The 18632-nt window shown below is 33.3% G+C and overlaps 3 protein-coding genes across 4 annotated transcripts; all 3 read right to left on the bottom strand.

Annotated features, from left to right (window-relative positions):
- Positions 1 to 2043: 2043 nt before the first annotated feature.
- LOC111311404 (B-box zinc finger protein 21-like) lies at positions 2044 to 3642 on the bottom strand. The gene is made up of 3 exons (XM_022910779.2): positions 3270 to 3642; positions 2690 to 3157; positions 2044 to 2569 (listed from the first exon to the last, which is right to left on the bottom strand). The coding sequence occupies exons 1-3, from the start codon at positions 3456 to 3458 to the stop codon at positions 2297 to 2299; spliced, it is 930 nt and encodes a 309-aa protein (XP_022766514.2). The 5' UTR covers positions 3459 to 3642; the 3' UTR covers positions 2044 to 2296.
- A 5264-nt stretch (positions 3643 to 8906) lies between these two features.
- EMB1967 (Forkhead-associated (FHA) domain-containing protein) lies at positions 8907 to 14811 on the bottom strand. 2 transcript variants are annotated; one of them, XR_016346770.1, is made up of 7 exons: positions 14275 to 14811; positions 11723 to 13687; positions 11581 to 11632; positions 11175 to 11354; positions 10627 to 10713; positions 9440 to 9568; positions 8907 to 9248 (listed from the first exon to the last, which is right to left on the bottom strand). XR_016346770.1 is itself a non-coding variant. In XM_022913368.2 (7 exons), the coding sequence occupies exons 1-7, from the start codon at positions 14344 to 14346 to the stop codon at positions 9147 to 9149; spliced, it is 2556 nt and encodes an 851-aa protein (XP_022769103.2). In that variant the 5' UTR covers positions 14347 to 14811; the 3' UTR covers positions 8907 to 9146. The 2 variants fall into 2 exon arrangements, 1 of the variants encoding a protein (XP_022769103.2); XM_022913368.2 differs by having other exon boundaries at positions 11175 to 11323.
- A 572-nt stretch (positions 14812 to 15383) lies between these two features.
- Positions 15384 to 17149, bottom strand: LOC111311403 (agamous-like MADS-box protein AP3). The gene is made up of 7 exons (XM_022910778.2): positions 16896 to 17149; positions 16680 to 16746; positions 16518 to 16579; positions 16301 to 16400; positions 15984 to 16025; positions 15857 to 15901; positions 15384 to 15740 (listed from the first exon to the last, which is right to left on the bottom strand). Exons 1-7 carry the CDS (start codon positions 17081 to 17083, stop codon positions 15567 to 15569), a joined length of 678 nt encoding a protein of 225 aa, XP_022766513.1. The 5' UTR covers positions 17084 to 17149; the 3' UTR covers positions 15384 to 15566.
- Positions 17150 to 18632: the final 1483 nt, after the last annotated feature.

Here is an 18632-nt window from a genome sequence, read left to right as displayed (position 1 = left end):
AATATTAATTGTTCAAATAAAAATTGATGATATACATCATATAGTTAGCAATAATATATATGTTGTCGTCCATACAACAAGGAAAATTGATGCCATGATTCTTCTTCATTGGTAGTCTTCAATTCAGCGTCTTTGCACTTAAGGTTTAAAATAGATATGAATTATTACTCAAAAAGTTCCAATCAACTTTACAAATATATATATATATATGAGAAGGTATCAAATTATATATTTTTTTATACTTTCATGTACGATTAATATTCAACAAATTGATTATAAAATTTAATAACATAATCATATCTACTGTGCACATAAAATTTTAAATATCCAATCCGATATTTTTATTTGATTGATTGAAAATATTGTTTTTTCAATATATAATTATATATTTAAAGATTAAATTTTTTATATAAAACAAATAGTTAGACATTTTTAACTAACTTGACATTTGACGTGTATTATCTGCATGAATAGAATATGAAATACAAGCATCAAATTATATGAATATAAATGTATAAAAATTAAGATAAAAAAGTGTAAAACTTAAAAAAAAAAAAGTAAAAGGGAGATATCTAGAAGGAATAGAGCCCTGCCGCTTATTTCGTTTCCGCTTAGCCTCCATAGAACAGGTTCGACCCAAAGTAAAGAAGAAAATATTCGGGCAGATATATAGTCGAAGATCCATGACAAATTTGTGGCTGCCACTACCAAAAGAACAGACCCACTTGCCCACCACACTCTAGTCCTTTCTTACTTAAACTTATCTTTTCTCCGCTTTATGATTTTGAGTTTGTATATATCTTGAAGTTTTTCTCTTTTATTATGGGATATATTTTTTAGATTTTGGGGGTTTTTTATTTAGTACGATGGGCGGATAGGGTGGAATCGACCCTTCAACGTGTAGAAGAAAGATGGCAAAAAACCACACCAGCCATAATCAAGCAAATTAAGATGTTGATGTCATATTTCAAGTAAGAAGTGTAGGAACAAAGCTCATTATTGCTCATCTGAACCCACCAGAAAGTGAGAAAAAAAACCCGGGGGGGGGGGGGGGGGGGGGGGGCGCGGGCGCATTGGCAGCACAATGATTTCGCGTTAGACAGGGCTCTTCAACGAGTTACCTTAGGTAGGGCTATCGTTTTCGTGGTCGACACAAAGATGAACCTTTCGGCCCCCCACCAATACTCACTCAGATTGACCGTGAAGTTGTCATTTTTGAGCGGCCTTATTACTACTTTCAGACTGTAACATAAGCACGTTCATAATGATAAAATGACGAGACTACGATTGATGTAAATCCAGAAAAGATATGTTGTTTTCTCTTCTTCTGGTCCTAAAAGTGAACATGGACGATGTTTACCATAAAAATCAAAGCATACATTCAGGATTATGTATGCTTTATTTGGAATGATGTTATTTTTTGAGTTTGCAACTAATCAAGTCATGTTTATAAGAAATCGAATTAAGCAAGTATACCAAAAGTAGAAACTAGGGAATGAGACTGGAAAGTAGCAAAAGTACTGGGAAGTACAGCTGCAAGTCTGCAAGAAACCCTGACTAATTCACAACTAGTCCTGAATTCCCTTTGTTTTCCTATTTTGTTTCATTTTATCTCATAGGTTTTGGCATTTGGGGTATGCTTGTCCCCACCAGGACACTTCAATCTGCTTTAAGAGATCCAGACCATCCCTTTTTGCCTACCTCTCCGCCCTTTCCTTATCCGATCCCATCATCAATTCATCATAGCTATCATCTATCTTCTGCTTCTTCTTGTACCTTCCTTCCTACAATGTCGTCTGTCAGTTTTAATCACCATAACATGATACATCTCCCCGACCAAAAGGGAGAGTACTTGTTTCCTTGGCTGTCTGTTGGGGACAGTTTCATTTCAATGTTTCGAGATTTTTCAGTGTTCTTTTTGGATTTTCTGATAACGACACATCATTTGCTAGATCCCAGTTTCAATGTTCTAGATTTTTTCTATGTTCTGACTGATTGTAATCTTTAACTGAAGATCTGAATTGAAGATGAATAAAAGGAAGGAAAAATAACTTTGAAAATTTTAATTGATATTTACAAAGTTGTAGCATTTTGCAAGTACAAAAAGGGGAGAAAGGAAGAAAATACTACAAACAAAACCATGCCTATTCGAGTAGGGAAAAAGAAACAACAAACAGAAATCAACTTAGCAAGAAATGGGAAAATACAAAGAAAAGGCAAAGATGGGAACTTGAGGCTTAAGCCCTTCGTCAAACTTTAGGAGAATACGAAGCTTTTGTATTTTGAAAAACTGATCTTACCAGAGAGGCTTAGATCTCTTGGAGCCAACGGATGGAGGGCAGATCTGTGGAACTGTAAAGGCATCATCTGTCAATCTCCTGTTAGCTTTCGCGCCTATGATTTCCTTGGTCTCCTTGAACCCAATTTGCCCTCCCATTTGTGAAGAATATTGTGGAGGATACAGGCAAGATGGTGACTGAGGAACCCAAAGCCCTAAACTCTCTGGTGAGAAAGTACTCGTTTTGCTCTCAATATCAGTGTCAAGAAATGGCAACATATTATCATCACTCTGACAAAATTAGACCAGAAAAAAAAAGTAGAACTATTCAGATCCCAAAGAAAATCACATCATTCAAAAATCAAATTGAAAAAACGGAAAACAATAGATCAACGATGGATCAATGCAAACCTTACAGAAACCAAAGGGAGGTGACGAGGAATCAAGGAAATCTTCAACATGCCAGCCTGGAAGCACTTCTATCAAGTACTCAGATATGCTACTAGTCGAACCACCCCCTTCACCTGCTAACAGGTTATCTCCACTGCTCTTGTTAATTACTGCTGCAGCTGTAGTTGTACTAACGGATGAAGACTTAGCTAGTGAAGATGGATTGAAATTTGCTGGAGAAGCAGAGACGGGATTCTTAACCAAAGGTTGAGATTTGCATTCAGGAACAGAATCACCAACGTTGGATAAGAAAGCAATGGACGATGAAGAGGAGGATGTGTAGAGAGCAGAAGTTGCGGAGAGTTTAACCCCTGTAAGAAGAAACCTGTTATGTTTCTGGGTATGTTCGTTTGCTGAGTGAATTGGAACATCACAATCTCTGCATAGGATTGCCCTGTCTTGTTGACAAAAAAAGAAAGCTCGCTTCTCCTAAAAAAAAAACCCAAAATCAATCAATCAAAACACCAACTTCAACGCAATTCTACAAAGTAATAAAAAGTATAAAAACTACACGAACACAAAGAGCAAGAACGGGAAATACCTGACAGATATCGCAAAGAGGGACTTGTTTAGAAGAGGAAGGATGGATAAGGGAAAAACGTTGGTGTTTGGAAGCAAGCTTGTTGGCATGGTGAACCTGGTGGTCACATGAGTCGCACAGGGCGGCCTCGTCTGCGGTGCAGAACAAGGAGGCCTCCTCTTTGTTACACACGTCGCACTGAATCTTCATCTGTCTGCTGAGCTTTTGCTCCAAAGTCCAATCCGATCACTTTCGATTCCCTGAAAGAGAGGAATACTATGAAACTGTGGAAGTTGGGAACCCAAAACAGTTGAAAAGAGAGGGTTATAACTTATAAGCGTATCTGTTAGAGTAAATAGTAAAGAGTGAACCATCGAGTAGATTACTATGGGGATTCATATTTCGGATGCTGTAGTTTCACATTTTATGGTGTTTTTTCTTTTTTTTTAATATGATGAAGTATATTTTTAGGATATATTAAAAAAATATTTTTAGGATATATTAAAAAAATTAGTAAAAAATAAGACTGATATTTTTTTAATTCAATTGTAAAATTAAAAAATTATATTATTATTATTATTATATAAAAACTAACACAAAAAGTAATCATCAATCTTAACACTTTTCTCTTGATCTTTCACTTGTTTAATAATGGATTTTGCCTTCATTTGCAATTTTATTTTAAAATAAGATTACAATAATATTAGTTCCTTTTTTTTTTTTTTGACCAATTATTAGTTCCTATTGTGAAGAATGAGATTATGAGTTATATTTTTAAATTACTATTTTTTAATAATATTTTAATTTTGTCAATATTATATTGTGGGCCTGATATACTATTCTACACTATCTGTTTTTTTAGTTTTCTTTTCGTAATTGTGGAGAGGCACTCATTAGGCAATTACTATATTCTTTTTTTTCAATTAAATATGTTTGACATCATCAAACAAAATGTGTGTGCTTTATTCTGCAAAAGAAAGGGTTAATTATTGAAAGCAAAAGAGAATTCATCCCATGACTGAAATTAGTAGTAAAATAGTTGGGGATGAAACGAGATGGAATTTCATTCTAAATTCAATCCCCAATTCAATAGAATATTAATGCATTTATTTTGATTAGCTGAATCCCTCGTATGGTAAGATGTTGCTTCTGCATTTACTGTAAAATGGGACCACAGTACTCTCACCATGCTAGTTTTGTCAGTTACGCAAACAAAAACAATTCTGAAATTTGCCTCTTTCATTGCTGTGAATCTTATTTTATTATACAAAGCAAAGCCGTGGTATTCTTATAGTAAAAAGGTGGTCAGATGGTTTAATGAATATAGCTATCTAAAAACAACATAATAAGAAGCATAACCGTTTGCTCCTTTCAGCATGCAATAAAAAAAGCTTAACTATGAATGAAACATGTGCTGCCATCTCTCGAGAAGGGCAAAGAATTCTCCTTTGAAGTATTATCTCAACACTTTCGATGAAACTATATATAGAAAGAAATCAAGAGGCAAAGCATGGGATTTAAGAATTCATGGGATTCTTTTCTCACCTTTGAAGCTAAAAATAGCAAGAGAAGAGTCTCGATTGTTGATGTGAGTGATCAGTATTGCCTCGTATTTTAATGGAGAAGTTGTGTCAGCTAATGGGCGACCAGTCCTTGTTTCGATCTCCTTTCTTGTCTACTTACTACTCACTTTATTTTCTTTCAATTTCCCATTTGACTCTCTTACACATACGTATCGTCGATTTATTCATTTTTTTTTTTTAGAAGAATTTAACAGTAAAGAATATTATTTTATTTTTAAAGTCAAAATAAATTATTAATTCATAAATAAAACTTTTAAATCGTTTAAAATTTTTTAAATTTATAAATTATTTATAAAAAATACATAAAAATTTAAATTTAAATATTTTGTATCCAAACTTTACATCTTAACCACTTACGCTAACATCGATAATGAATTTATTCATGTTGATATTTATCTAGACTAGACAGAGCAGATATTTTCCTCTACTTTCTTTTTTAATTTCCCATTTCTCTCTCTCATCCATTCGGGGATGGTGGAGATGTCTAAAAAGGAAGGGTCAATCAGCAACCTCCCACGTGCCTGCATTACTGGAAAAAGGTTTGAACATGAACAATTTAATTTAATTTAATTAGCTAGCTGAGTTGTATATTGTCCTTTTTTTATATTGGAGATTGGTGTGAAAGTGTAGCCAGCCTCTCTCTCGGGATGATGTTTAACCGTGCTCAAGGACAGCCCATAAGTTTCTCATTGGCAATGAACAAGCATGTCAACCAAACAATAGTACTGCATATTTAAGAAATTGTTAGCAAAAAATGTGGATTTATGCCCACAAAAGGATCAACAAAAAGTAATGGGTCAGATAGATATTACAGTAACGCGCAATGAAGAAAATCAAAACAGGACAAACAACATTTTCTTCTGGCTTTCAAAGATATAATCACATTCATATATATGAAATGAATAAATGCCTTTCTCTTTTGATTCCATAACTGTTCAACCATTTTTTTTTTAAGGAAATCAAACTTGAATATCAATTAAAAAGTTGGTTTATGCAATATTTTTAAAAGATAATAATGCTAAATTTTAATAAATTTGAGATTTTAATCTCAATATTTATATTTTTTTTATAAAAAACTTTGAATATAAATATTAATAGAGTTAATGTTATAAATGACATTTGAATTATAATCAAATGTTTAATATATGTGATACTTAAATTTTAAATTTTTTAACGTAATACATGAATTATAAATTTAATAACTAATGTGATATTCACTTTTAACGTAATTAATCTCAAATGATAATATATGAAAGACAAACAACCTTTCAAATATAATATTAATTAATAAATTCATAATGTAAATATCATATTAAAAATTTTTAAAATTCTCATATCATATTTAACAGTTCACCCTAATTCAAGTATCATTTTTATCATTATACGTATACCATGTCAAAACAATAATTGAGGAGACTTACAAATAAAAAAAAAGAGGCTTAGCTAGCATTAAATTAAAGGCTGGTTGAAAAATTATGATAGCTAGCTCCAACCTCCAGGAATTCAAAGATCTACACCATTATATTTTTTACATATATAGATAATATATTATTCTTTATAATAGGAGTTTTGACACCTGTTATTAATGAAATCCTATTTCAAGATAACTTGCTAATATGTTGAATGTTGAATTGTTCAATAACGTTTGAATCCATGTTCTTGTTTATGGGAGTGATCATATATATCAATAATTAAACATTTATTTTCGTATTTATTTATAAGGCAGCCAATATTTGACCATACTTAGTCAGGAACCTAGGCATTCAAAAGGCCAATTTAACTTGAAGAGAAGGAAAGAGAAAGAATAAAGGTAAGTTGCTTAAGAGGAATATTTTAGGAATGACTTGAAAAAAAAGTATGGGATGGGATGGGATGGGATGAGAAGGGACAGGAGAAGTATGGGGAACAAAGATCTTTGGTAGAGAGAAGAGTTGGATCTTCAGTTATCTTCAACATTAATAATGAACGTAGGATATGTTAGATAAGGTTTACCATTGGCCAGAAATAAAAGGGCTTTCTACTCACAATCGGGTTCCCACTTGGCCAATGGCAACCCCCCCCCCCCCTCCCCAACCCATGCCCCATTTGCCTTTCCAAGGGCTGTTTGGCTAAAAATTTTACATCCTTAATTCAGTGCAATCTGAGGCCAACCATTTGCCTTAGATAAGGACAGCAAGAAGCTGGAAGAATGAGGAGAGCAGCCAAGATTTGCATATCTCCAAGTGATAAAAATTAAAAATTTAAGATTTGGCCATCTTGAAAATTTTACAGATGATATAATCCTAAGACATCAGATTCATATTTCAAGTGATATGCAGTCCATCCAAACCGTTTTGTTAATGAAACTACAATCAAATTCACAAATTCTTCATCACATAATCAACATAAATTTTAGTAAAGCAACCAACAATTAAAAGTTGTGACTTAATCTAGTAATGTCAAGTAAATATCAAGTAAATTTTAATCTAGTAAATTTTAATATCAAGTAATGTCTCATCTTAAGAATAGAGAAATAGATTATAATTACTATAATTTAAATATCAAATTTATTGAATGATTTTATAAATCATAAGTTTCGAGCTCAAATCCCTTATCTTTTTATCCCTAAAAGACAAATGCTAGTTTGTACATCACTCCCAACTTACCTTAAAATTAAGGCTTAAATGAGTTGACTTCAGTTTAGGCCAAGCTTGCCTTACAATTTACAAAATAGATGTGGTTTCTGACTCAAGGAAGGACTTAGGCAAGGCTAACGTTAAAACGAGTTTATCAAATCAAGCTAACTTAAAGACTGAGCCAACATTCTTTCTGCATCCTGAACAAACGCAATAAAAGCTTTAGAAAGGTCCAACTCTCTATGCTAAACTATACATGGGCTTGGTAAGCATTTTTATCACTTGAACTTGGTGGAACTTGGTGTGGGCGCATAATCAGTTAGAGATCCCAGATCTAGTCGAACCAGTTTTGATGATGAAGGGTTGGACCACCTTCAAAGTTGATAAAAATGAAGATAACCACTGGCACTGGTGTTTATTAGAGTACTGCCTAAAAAGATTTGGAAACGATGTTATACACGCACGGGAACCACAATTAATGAACCAAATCATTGCTTATGAATTTCTTCCGGGGCAAATGTGAAAGAGAAGAAAAAATTTCCAGGAATGTTATCAGAAAATGAAATCATCATATAAAATTAGAGAAAGATAAAAAAATTTAAAATCGCGAGTTTTGACTTGATTTGATTTTTTTTATTTTAAAAATTATCAAGCCGGATCAAATCGGGTGACATAAAAAAAAATTTGAGGTCAGGTATTAAATTTTAGATAAATTCGATCATATCTTACTTAATATATAAAAAAAAATTTATTTATTTATATATTTTTTATATATATTTAATTTTATATTTATATTAAAAATAATATTTTATTAATTTCAAATCAGATCAAATTAAATATAATTTTATATAATATCAAATCGAATTTAAATATAAAATAATAAAAAAATTATCGAATCTAATTAGATTCAAAACGAACAAAAATTTATTTTGATCCGAAACTTAAAAGAACGGCAAAAACTTAAAAAAGAGTCTTTAATGCTGTGTACGGGTAACGTGAACGATGCACATGGAACCACTCATTGGAAAGAGCTTGCTTATATAAAATGGATGCCACCCAATCTTGATGGCAACAGTCATTCTTGACGTAAATATTGAGATGAGAATTGAAGAAAGGGAATCCTTTTGAGATCCCCACAAAGGAATTGTAGAAAATTCAGAGAAAATGAAATTAATTAGATCAGAATTGATGAATAAATTTATGCATGAAATTATTCTAAGCATTATTAAATATGTTTTAGGATTTGCTGCAAACAATAGCTTCGAAGCGTGATCATGAAACCAATAGAACGTAGACAGAGATAGAGGGCCATCTTCTTCCCCAGAACTTCTTTCCCCTTTTTTTGGTTGCTTGTTTGTTGGGTGTAATTTCTAGGAATTCTTTTCGGACCTGAGATTGAAATGTGAGCCTGCGAAGGAAGGAGTAGCAGGAAAGCGGAAATTGTAATGATTTCAGTGAAATTTTGAAAGGATGAAAATTGAATCTATATATCCTCTTTCGCACATGTAAAAGTGATTGAGACACTAACCGAAATTCAATCGATTACAGAATCTAAATTTTTTCTTAAACTTGTTCTAATTACAATAGGTTTTGTTGGGATTCCAGCGGGAGAGGAATTGCCCCCAATCGTAAATCCATCTCTGCCCACAAAACGCTGTGTAATTGAGCACCTCCTCACAGGGTCATCGAACATGACATGTTCAACATGAAGCACCCGAGTGGAACTTTTTTTTTCCGACACCATTCAAATACTGCTTCACACAAGTTTGGTTTGTCTCAAAGATGAATGGCATTCCCCTTATCTGCAAAATCACCATTTACAGCCGATCAAGATGGTTTACATATCCAACCATGCCATAGCTTAAAACTTCTCTAAACATTCATAGCTAAACTCGAATATGAAAAGAACAAATGTCTACTGCATCAGAGCATGCATGTTGCGATGTCCAATACTCGTTACCATATATTTATGTAAGAAATATCAAAACAGCACCTCAATCAAACAACTGGAGTTCAGGCTCAGGCTCTGTCCTGGAGCTACTTCCTTGCTATTTATTGCCACCGAACACTTGCCAAGATTTTTAAGATGGAATGATCCATCTTCTTCCATCTTGATAATTGCCTAAATACATGAGAGGAACCATAAAAGTAGTACGACAGATTAATAGACAATCATTTAAGTGGTATAACTATTTATAGCTATAATGGCTTGACCATATTATGAAATGCTCAAAAAATAGAGACAAAAAAGTTAATCTCATGAATGGTTTTTAAACTATATTGAAATGTTCAATGTAGTGCCTGAAATTTAAAACTCTCTAATGTGGTACCTAAACCATGAATATATCAACTAATATGGTATTGGGAAAGTTGTTTGTTCATCACGTGTCATAATTTGAAGCTAGCTATGTGAGGAGTAAATATCACATTAATTAACGAATTCAAAGTTTAAGTATTACATTTGAGATTTTTTTAAGGTGTTTGGTTAGAGGAATCTTAGATTCCGGGGAAAAATGAGATCCTTGGGAAGGTGTGATTTAAGGGGAAATGTGATTTTTCATGGTGTCTCGTTTTTAGATTCCTATGTTTGGTTGGGACTAATATGATATTATTTAATCATGTATTTTTACTATAATATCCTTCACTACATAATAAACACAACAATACGTCAATTACTGCATTAATTTCATCAAAGAAATGCAGGAAACGCAATATTCGAGTAGTCAATTATAAAAAATATAATTAGTCATCAATTACTGCATTAAATCATCCAAAAAAAGCAGCAATTGAGCAAATACAATGAACAATTACTGCGTTTAGCTTCAAAGAAACGCAATAATTGACAAACCTATAATAAACACTCATTAAATCAAAAGCCATAAAGTCAAACAGATGAAAAAAAATTAAATGCCAAATACTGCATTTCAGCATTTCTGTTCAAAGATACGCACTAATTGCCATACCTGTAATAAATGCTTATTAAATCAAAAACCATCTAGTCATGCAGAAAAAAAAAATCCAAATATTGTGTTTCAGTTCAAAGAAACACCCCTTAAAGTTCAGGTATTACACTGAATATTTTACTATTGTTTAGGGGTTAATCTCATGACATTAACCCAAAAAAAAAGCATATTTATTACTACATATAATACATAAATATCAAGTCATAGAAAATATTACCTGCCGCCTTGACACTTTATTAGCACACCCTTCTCTTCCCAAGTCAATGTCAACAACAAAATCTTCTGTCGTTCTACCAAGTAAAATCTACATGATCAAAATTATAAAGTATTACTGAAATTTGATCCATCAATTTTAATTTACTTACCTAGGAAGAAAAAACTATAACCTCTACTAGCTTCAGATAGCAAGCTCCAAAAATGAAGCCATGGAATTTTGATGAAGTTGGAAGGTAACTCCAAGATTCCCATTAAGCCTATAAAACGAATAAGGACAAAATACTAGATGGTTCCTTGGACAATATAGTTTCCTATCCAGGAATAGTTATTTATCCAGTGTTTGGCTTCAACAAATACCAATAAGCACTTCACAAAGCATAGCTTTCTAATAGGACTTGGTTACACATATGATTAAGAAACCATTTAATTAAAACATAGCATTATTTTAGCAAACATTGTTCAAATCAGAAAGGCAACATTGAGGAGAATGGTAAAAGTAAGGACATAGTAGAAAAGCTTAAAAATAAAGACTTCTTAGTTTTAGAATACCTCAGGTTTCTTAATATAATGTTTGGAATGGCGGCCATATAAAATGGCAAAGGCTCCATGTGATGCAATGGCCCTTTGCATGTAAGAATGTGAAGCCTGCTCCAGCCTTATAATTGCTCTTTTAGCGTCCTCATGCTGATATCTAGCGACTGCATGGAAAGACAAATTTATCTTCCATGTCTAGAAGACAATATTCCAGATTCAAATAAGAAAAGATCAAATTTGAACAACCCGCAACAGGTGGAGATGGGGAAGCAAAATAACACTTTTTTATCTCTCCTCAAAATGCTTATAGATGGAGGTAAATTAAATCAGTAACTGCAGGTGTTACCAAACTACTAGAGCAGAACATTAACAGATACAAGTACAAGTTAGCAATTTAAAATTAAGTGGGTTGAAACACTACCTCCCTGATCACACAAATCTTGGTCATCCGGATCCAAGTCCATATCAAGGATCTGTTCATACACCATAAAACAACATGAATGAAAGGAGTCAATAATGATGACAATAATAAAAGTGACAATCAATAGTAGTTGAAGACATACCATTGCCTCGATATCTGAGAAATAAGGAACATCATCATCACTTTCAATCATTAACTCTTCAAGATCTGTTGGTGGATGATCAACAATGGGTTCTGGAGAAATAATATCTGTGGATCCCACCTCAGCACTTAAAGCCTGGTGATCTTTAATCATTTCTAGAGCATCCACTTCTTGTTTAATGGAAGAAGAATTCACCAGTGAATAACTGTTGTGGCTATCAGAACAAAGAGCTAGTTTCTCTATTACAGAATCAGCTGAACTATGACTCAGTTGCTTTCCTGATATAATTTCTTCATTCTTTTCCTTTGGCAGTGTTGGTTGGAGAGTGCCTTCACTAACATTTTTGGAATTAATTTGAGCTGAACCATTGGCTAGAAAGCCATCACTTCTAGGTGGTAAACATGAGGAATCCTCAAATTTAACTCTGCAACCGCTAACTAGATGGAGTTGACCCATTTCTGGTATCATATGTGACCCTTTCATTTTAGAAGATCCATGAGATTGCCTTGGATCTTTTTGATCTCTCTGAACCAGAAGGGGACCTCCCTCACTAGTTTTCTGACCCCCAGAAAAATCTTTTACACATGCAGATAAAGGATTGCCAGCTTCTTTAAAAACATGTCGTGTTGAGGAAGCTACCAATGGACACAGCTGTTTGGGGAAGACAACATCTTCATTGCACGGAATTTCTGGGTCCTCAGTATTTAATGTGCAACAAATGATACCATTAGTCAGTTCAGGGAACTGACTATTTGAAGTTGACACAGAAGAAAGCATCAGGACCTCTGTATTGCAAGACAGAGGCCCATCTGCAGCGCAAGATCCTGCTAATCCATCCAATTCACCAAGATGTGAACAAGACAAATTAGCAAGATTATCTTTTGTTTCTGATGTCATAGCTTCAGTTACATCAGGCATCTGATTTTGATCACAGTTATTTGGTGAACTTGCCAAAAGTGAGCTCAGACCATCAAAGTAAGACTTATCAATTACATCTTTTGCATCAACATCCATGAAAAAGGGTTCATCATTCATAAGGGTATTGGTTATTTCCACCAAATAACCTTCCGTATCAGCCGTTTGATTTTCCAATTCCTCGCATGGTATTTCTGATTCCAACTTGGAATCTATACCAACAACATCATGTCCGGTCACATGATCGCTTTTAGCAACACCGTCACCGGAAAGTGCATATATATCTCCTCCATGTAGGTCTTTTTCCCCATGACCATCATCAGAGGGAATAGCAGATGCAGACAAGCCTTCATCAGTTCTCCAGATTGACAACCCACACTCCACAATTGGTGAGTTGAAGACCTGGTTACCCTCAAACTCGGAGCAGATATTCTCACTCTCTACTAGAAATTGATTCTCTCTGAGTATATGAGGAATTTCCTTATGTATATTAACTGGCTCAGCAGGAAAACCATCATCATCTTGCTTATTAATAGTTGTCTGAAAGCCATCTGTTGTGCACTCATCCCTAGCTCCAGCACCACCATCAGCAGCTAACATTTGCGGAAAAGAACAATTCATTATATCCATATTTGTTTCTCGAACTCCAAAATGATCTGAGATTGGATTTCCAAGCATGCCATTTCCAGGAAGAGGCTCATCTTCAATCCCAATATAGTTTCCATCATTAGGCGCAATAAGGAAACCCAAATCCATTGGGTTAAGGGGCTCATTTCGAATTCTTTTACGCATCGCATAGTAACAGCTATGTACGCTCTCAGACTTTCTCTTCCCATACAAACTTTTGCTATCTTTTGAATTTCCCGTTCTGCCAAATTTTGAAGACAAGGTAGAAGCAGAACGTTCAATCTCAATTATGCGAGATGAAGCCTCCTCAGAAACAACTGGATCATAAAGGAGAGAACGCCATCGATCTTGCAGTTCTCTAACGGTGAATTTTCTAGAGAACTGCACTGCACCCTTGGCAAGAGATTCCAAAGAAGCACCAGCCTGCAAACGGATACAATGAAATAGAATGCAACAAGGTTTCACAAAGTAAAAACATAATTCAAAGGACCATAAACAACAAAAAGAAAATTCAACTAGAGTACGGTGATACCATCATGCTAACACAACAACAACAGGATAATCTTATGAATATCAGAAACCGTTAACTTTATAAACTTAAATGCAAGAATCTTCTAACTCTTTTTATGACAGACGCCTTATAATGCAAACAATCCATGCTTCAACACGATAAACCCAGAATTTCAAAACCAGAACACTGACAATGCCATACATCCACAAGACTAAATAAGCTCTGCAATTCCAATAAATAAAACAAGAAGATAGAAGGGGCAAGAAAATAAAAAAGCATTATCATTCAGCTACTAGATAGGAAAAAAAAAAAAAACCAATTTAGCCATGAGTATATGGTTACTTCCAAGTTGACAGCAAATACAAACACAAGAAATTTCCAATTGAGGCCACAACAAGCAAAACAAATTCCTGAAACTAGCATGAAAAAGAACCAATCCTTCTTCTTCTTCCTTTTTTTCTCTTCAAAACCAAGCAACGAAAAAAGAAAAAACAAGTACCTCAATAGCGTTCTTCAACAAAAGGTCATCTTCGGGTATCCAAGTGGAGACGACTGGAGCCAGTGCCCCCATCTATTTGGAGCTCAACCAACCAAAGCCCTTCAGCCCCTTTCTTTCTTTTGTTTTACCTTCTCTTCCCACGGTTTCTCTCTGTGAAGCCACGTTTTGGGTCTCTCCGAGTGTGAAACATGAAAACGAAAAACAAAGAAAAAGGTGTGGGTGTTTTAAGAGGAAACCAAGAACAAAAAGCAAGAGAGGTATGAAAACAGGGCGCTTGAGTTTAAGGGGGGAAGAGGTTACTGTCAAAAGTGGGGGCAAACTTAGATTTGGTGATTTTGTAGTCAGGTGAACGGTGATTTCACGGATTTTCAATCAAATCGGAGGGTGGAAAGGGCACGTGCAACTCCAACTAAACTAAAAAAAAAAAAAAGAAACTTTCCTTTGCCTGTTAGCATCGGCTTCTTTCCCTTCCCCATCTTTATCGATCTTTCAGTAATTCTTCAGGTGACGGTAAATGTATTGGCTGCTGGTTGCGGCACGTCGTTAGGGGTTTGACGCTTGACTAAAGAGTCCATTTCCCATGCACATCCTTTGGGCCTACCGGTTTGTTCTTGAGGCCCAAGAGAGTGGAAAAGGAAGGCCTTGGGCTTAGCAGGCCAGTGATACTTTTGGATGGGAAAGACTAAATTCCTTTTCAAGGATGCATTGCTTTTCATCAATATAAAAAGCATTGAACCGAAATAACAAATTCATGTATGAAATTTTATTACTTTAGTATTTATTTGATTAGAGTATGATGAAATAAAAATGAAAATAAACTAAGAATAATTGAAATAAGATACTCTTAATAATTGTACCAGCTAATCCAAACCACATAATGGTAATTAATTAAATTTTACCCACTAATTCTATGTGTACTAGTATTATATAAATTAGTACTTCTTTTTAAAGGACAAGACTAAATTGTCATGATCAAAAAGTTGGTGGCGTTCGCTTTCATACTCTTTGTATTCATGATATTTTTCTTTATTGAGCAAAAATCATGATATTATAAAAAAAAAATGAAAATCATTAAAAAATTAATGCAAATGCAACGATGACAACATATCTTTATCTAGCAAAGCATTCCATAAATCATTAATCATATCAATATATAATCTCTACTAAAGCGACATAATAAAGTGAAGAGAATTTTAGTAATAGTACACACCATTTTTCTTTTGTTTCCATAGCAATATATTAGCGAAGAGGAAATATTGCATGACATAAGCTTTATAGAAATGGAAGATATACTAGTGGAGCAAGGGATAGGTTGTGAGATCTGAGCCTCCTCCACTGTGAAGATTGGGATGGTTTGGCTGCAGGCTTAAAGCAAATATACGAGGACCTCCATCTTGGTATCCAATAATGGTGTCATAATCCCCTCCATCATCGACTAAACCATATGGATCTTCATTGATTGCATCCTAATTAATCAAACAGGTAGACCTCTTATGAAAGGTTTTCAAACCATTATATGATAATGGAGAAAATGTAGAAACTAGAATGGCATTCAATATGATAAGCAGGCGCTTAATTATACCAGCTCATGTAACAGATTTTTGTTTATCTCTTTCACATTCCTCACCTGCAACAAGATGATAAGAAAGATATGAAGAAGTAATTTTCTATAACATCATAAAATTCAATTATTTTTGTATAAAGATTACCTTCTTCTTGGAAGTATCGATTTGATTGTTGAGAACTCGATACTGTCACACAACATTATAAACATAACTTGGTAATTAGTTTCTATATCAAAAAGAATTTCACCCAAAATCTATTAAAATTTTTGAGTAAACACTTGAATTTTTTAAAATTTCTAGAGAAAAGTAATTAATTGTTAAGATATTAACATTTGAAACTAATTATTTTTTATCCCCTTTAAAATTTAATTAAATCTAACTTAGTATATGACTAAATCAGGATGAATTGAAAGGAAAACCCTAGATTGAAAAGGTCCTCAATTTGGTTAAAAATGGTGAACCTTTCGATCACGAATAAGCTTGACAGAACTGTCCATCTCTTGCTCCAAACCACGAAGATCCTCAATGCTCACATCGTTCAAGCATTCACCCATCCTCTGCCTACCATTAATTCCATCAAACATTAAAAAATAAATAACGGAAGAGTTACATATTAAATTTAAAAGAAGGGAATTATACAAAAATAAATATTTTTTTCCATTTTATATTTTTTTTTACCTAATCTCCTTGCGCAGATTCCTGTTAACCTCTTTCAGCTGCTTCAACTGCTCTTGCATTTTCTACATCATAAACGCAAAAAAAAATTCTCAATGTAACAGATCATAGATCGTAGACCAAAGTTAAAGAAGAAAATGAAAGAAAAAAAAGAGTGAAAGAGACCTCATAGTGAGTGTTCCAGAGATCGATGCCCAAGGTTTTCTGGTACTGATCAATTAGTTGCTTCGTTCTACAAAATTTAGAAAACAAAATAATATATAATATTAAAAAAAAAAAAGGAACACAAAAAACTTTTTGTTTTTATGAAATCTAGGGTTTTGATTTAAGTTTCAAAAAAAGAAAAAAAAAAGAAATTTAGGGTTTTAGAGGGAGAGATACGAAGTCGAAGGGCTGATAAACTCGTGGAGTTTTCCAGTAGAGGAAAACATGATGATAGAAACCCTTGCATCGCAAAGAACGGTAAGTTCATTAGCCTTCTTGAAGAGACCGTTTCTTCTCTTCGAATACGTGACCTGCCTGTTGGTTGAGTTCTCTATCAGCTTGATCTGGATCTTTCCTCGAGCCATGATAATTTTCTCTCTAGCTTTTTTTTCTTTTTTTCTTGTTCTAATTCCTATAACAATGGGAAAATAGTGAAAAGAAGAACACTAGAAATAAGTGAAATGAAAGAGATGATAGAATCCATTGCTAAAAATGGAAAGGCATTGCCTAATCTGTGAAAGGCTTCCCAGGGTTTGTTAAACGCGGTAAATGGGACTTTCCGTCCTTCTCCGTCAAACGATGTACTTCAAGTTTGGTTCCCACTCATCTCATTATTTTAACGGAGGTTGTAAACGGTGTTTTTTATTTGCACTTTTAATTTGAGTATTTAAAAATAAAACATGGGATCAACCGATGAGGTGATTATGAGTTGAACTGGATCATATTCCGATAGGATTATATTCAATATTTGATGTTAATAATTTATATTTTTTAAAATCTAATTTGGTTTGATATTTTGTGTTTTAAATTTTTTTAAAATTTAACTCAAATTAAAAAATAAATACTAAATTCACTTATTAAACTTAATTTATATAATAAAAATTTTATAAAAAATTTTAAAATATAAAATATAAAAATAAAAATTTACAAATATATACTTATTTAATTATATATATTTTATTCAAATTAAATCAAATTAAATTTAATTTTAATTTTTTTATTCAATATCCAACCTAAAATTTAAATATATTTAAATTTATTTAACAGATTTTAATATCTTTCCTAAATCTTTTAAAATTTAAACGAATTTTTAGATTTGAATAAATTTATTGACGTGACAAGTGAATGGATTTTCAACCTTAGAATCAGGGAACCTTAACTTGGACAAACTGTTTTAGCCACTTGAATTTTTGCTCAAATTTAAAGCAGTGCCAATATCCACAGGATTTTCTCATTGTTTGGGGCTACCTCGTAGCTGTTTGTAGGTGGGAAGACTGGTTAGGCCTACTAAATTTTGAAGAAGTTAACGTTGTTGACGCTCGAGGTAATGTCATTTCAAATCTTCCACACGTCTAATCCAAGCTTTTCTGTTTCCTGGAAATCTAATCCGAACGTTTTTATTACCACAATCACAGTGTGGCATTAAATAATTTTACAACAAATTAATGGAGAAGCTTATATTGGACCTATGTGTTGGATTTGAGGGTTCAGCCCGGCAGCTCCAAACCTAAATGATGTTGTGTTTTCAAGTTTCAATTAGTGCTTGGGCCTAAATATTTCATTTTACTTTAGAATCTAAATTATATTTTACAATAATTATAAAGTTTCTGACTGAATTAGTGTTATGAATTAAGTGATATCAACTCAGTTGAAAATTTGATAAAAAAACCTAATTAACTGTTAGTAAACATATAAAATGAAGGGTATAAATGTTATTTATTATAAAATATAGATATTTTTATTTAATATTGTTTTTTATAAATTTTTCACTCATTTATTTTAAAGGAAAGCTTAGAATATGGGGAAAAGATTTAAAATGATAGAATGTTTTTGGAAGCTAGGTTTTGGAAGAGAGAGCTAGACTTTGGATTCAAATCAGAATTGAAATTGGGGCAACTTGTCCGGAGAAATTGA

The sequence above is a fragment of the Durio zibethinus genome, chromosome 1 (genome assembly GCF_047325235.1).
Source record: "Durio zibethinus cultivar Kanyao isolate XHJ-2024 chromosome 1, ASM4732523v1, whole genome shotgun sequence".
NCBI classification, from domain to species: Eukaryota; Viridiplantae; Streptophyta; class Magnoliopsida; order Malvales; family Malvaceae; genus Durio; species Durio zibethinus.
Note: the sequence above shows the minus strand (reverse complement) of the source record. Positions and strands in the feature narration are given on the sequence as shown.